The 1,474-nt window shown below is 47.6% G+C and overlaps 1 protein-coding gene across 1 annotated transcript; it reads left to right on the plus strand.

Annotated features, from left to right (window-relative positions):
- Nucleotides 1-29: 29 nt before the first annotated feature.
- On the plus strand, nt 30-1,178 carry LOC105450668. Its single transcript, XM_011690614.1, has one exon. It carries the CDS (start codon nt 30-32, stop codon nt 1,176-1,178), a length of 1,149 nt encoding a protein of 382 aa, XP_011688916.1.
- The last annotated feature ends 296 nt before the right edge of the window (nt 1,179-1,474 follow it).

Below are 1,474 nucleotides of genomic sequence, written 5' to 3' on the forward strand. Positions count from 1 at the left end.
ACTACGTTGTTACCGCGGATATTGAAAAGATGTACCGGCAGGTATGGGTACACAAGGAAGATAGATGTTACCAACGTATTTTATGGCGTCAAGATAAAGAAATACAAACATTTCAACTAAACACGCTCACGTTCGGCGTTTCTTCCTCACCATTTCTCGCCATTCGGACTGTTCAAAGACTCGCAGATGACGAGGGTCACGCGTTTCCCCGAGCAAAAACGATTCTCAAGGAACATTTATACGTAGACGACTTGCTATCTGGCGCCGAAACTGTTAACGAGGCGCGATCAATTAGGGACGAAATCATTGCGCTACTGAAACGAGGCGGCTTTAGTATTCGTCAATGGGCGTCTAATGACGAGCGCGTTATTGGGGACCTGGCGTCCGGTGCAGTGCACGCGAACTTAAGGTTAGACGAAGATCGTTCACTCAAAACGTTGGGAATAATGTGGAATGCACGAGACGACAGGATACTTTATTCGGTTCAGTCCATCAAGGTTTCGGAGAGATTAACGAAGCGAAGCATCTTATCGGAGATCGCAAAGATCTACGATCCGATGGGTTTGCTGGGCCCCGTAATTCTGTACGCGAAAAAGATGATGCAGGACGTGTGGCGATCCGGAGTACAGTGGGACGAATCCGTACCGCAGAGCATTTATTCGGAATGGTTAGAGTTTACTCGACAATTAGAGTCAATAGATCAGGTTTCGTTCGACCGGAAATTACTGTTAGAAAATTGTAAGGACATCCAAATTCACGGATTTTGCGACGCGAGCAACGTCGGTTACGGAGCCTGCATTTACGTGCGTTCGAGCGGGGGAGGGGATGCGGTCGTCAAACTATTATGCGCCAAATCACGAGTCGCACCGCTAAAAACAACCACCATACCACGGCTCGAACTATGTGGCGCGTTACTACTGTCACAATTATACCGAGAAGCAATCGGCGCGTTGAGTATCACACTCAGCCGTACGACGTTCTGGTGCGATTCGACCATCGTTTTACACTGGCTAAAAACGCCCCCTTACCTGCTGAAAACGTTCGTAGCGAATCGGGTAGTAGAAATTCGGGAACATACTGGCTCGAACGAATGGCGACACATTAGGTCAGAAGATAATCCCGCGGACGCTCTGTCAAGAGGTCAATTGCCCCGCGCGTTTTTACAAAATCGAATGTGATTTTCGGGTCCTCCGTGGTTAGTTAGTAACAAAGACGAGTGGCCTAACGAGACAGTACAGATTAACGAGGTACCCGAATTAAAGAAAAACACCTGCATGACGGCCATAGCCTGCGATCTCAGCATACTCGAAAAATACTCCTCTTATTCTAAATTGCTTAAGATCGTCTCGTATTGTCTACGTCTTCGCCCCGCGAGAAAGCATAGCGGTGCGTTATGTGCCGAAGAAATCAGCGAAGCCGAAACACGCATTTTAAAAACTCTGCAAGCCACCAGATTTCTTGTCGAAATTCAAAG

Source organism: Wasmannia auropunctata, unplaced genomic scaffold (assembly GCF_000956235.1).
Source record: "Wasmannia auropunctata unplaced genomic scaffold, wasmannia.A_1.0 LD336058.1, whole genome shotgun sequence".
NCBI lineage: Eukaryota > Metazoa > Arthropoda > Insecta > Hymenoptera > Formicidae > Wasmannia > Wasmannia auropunctata.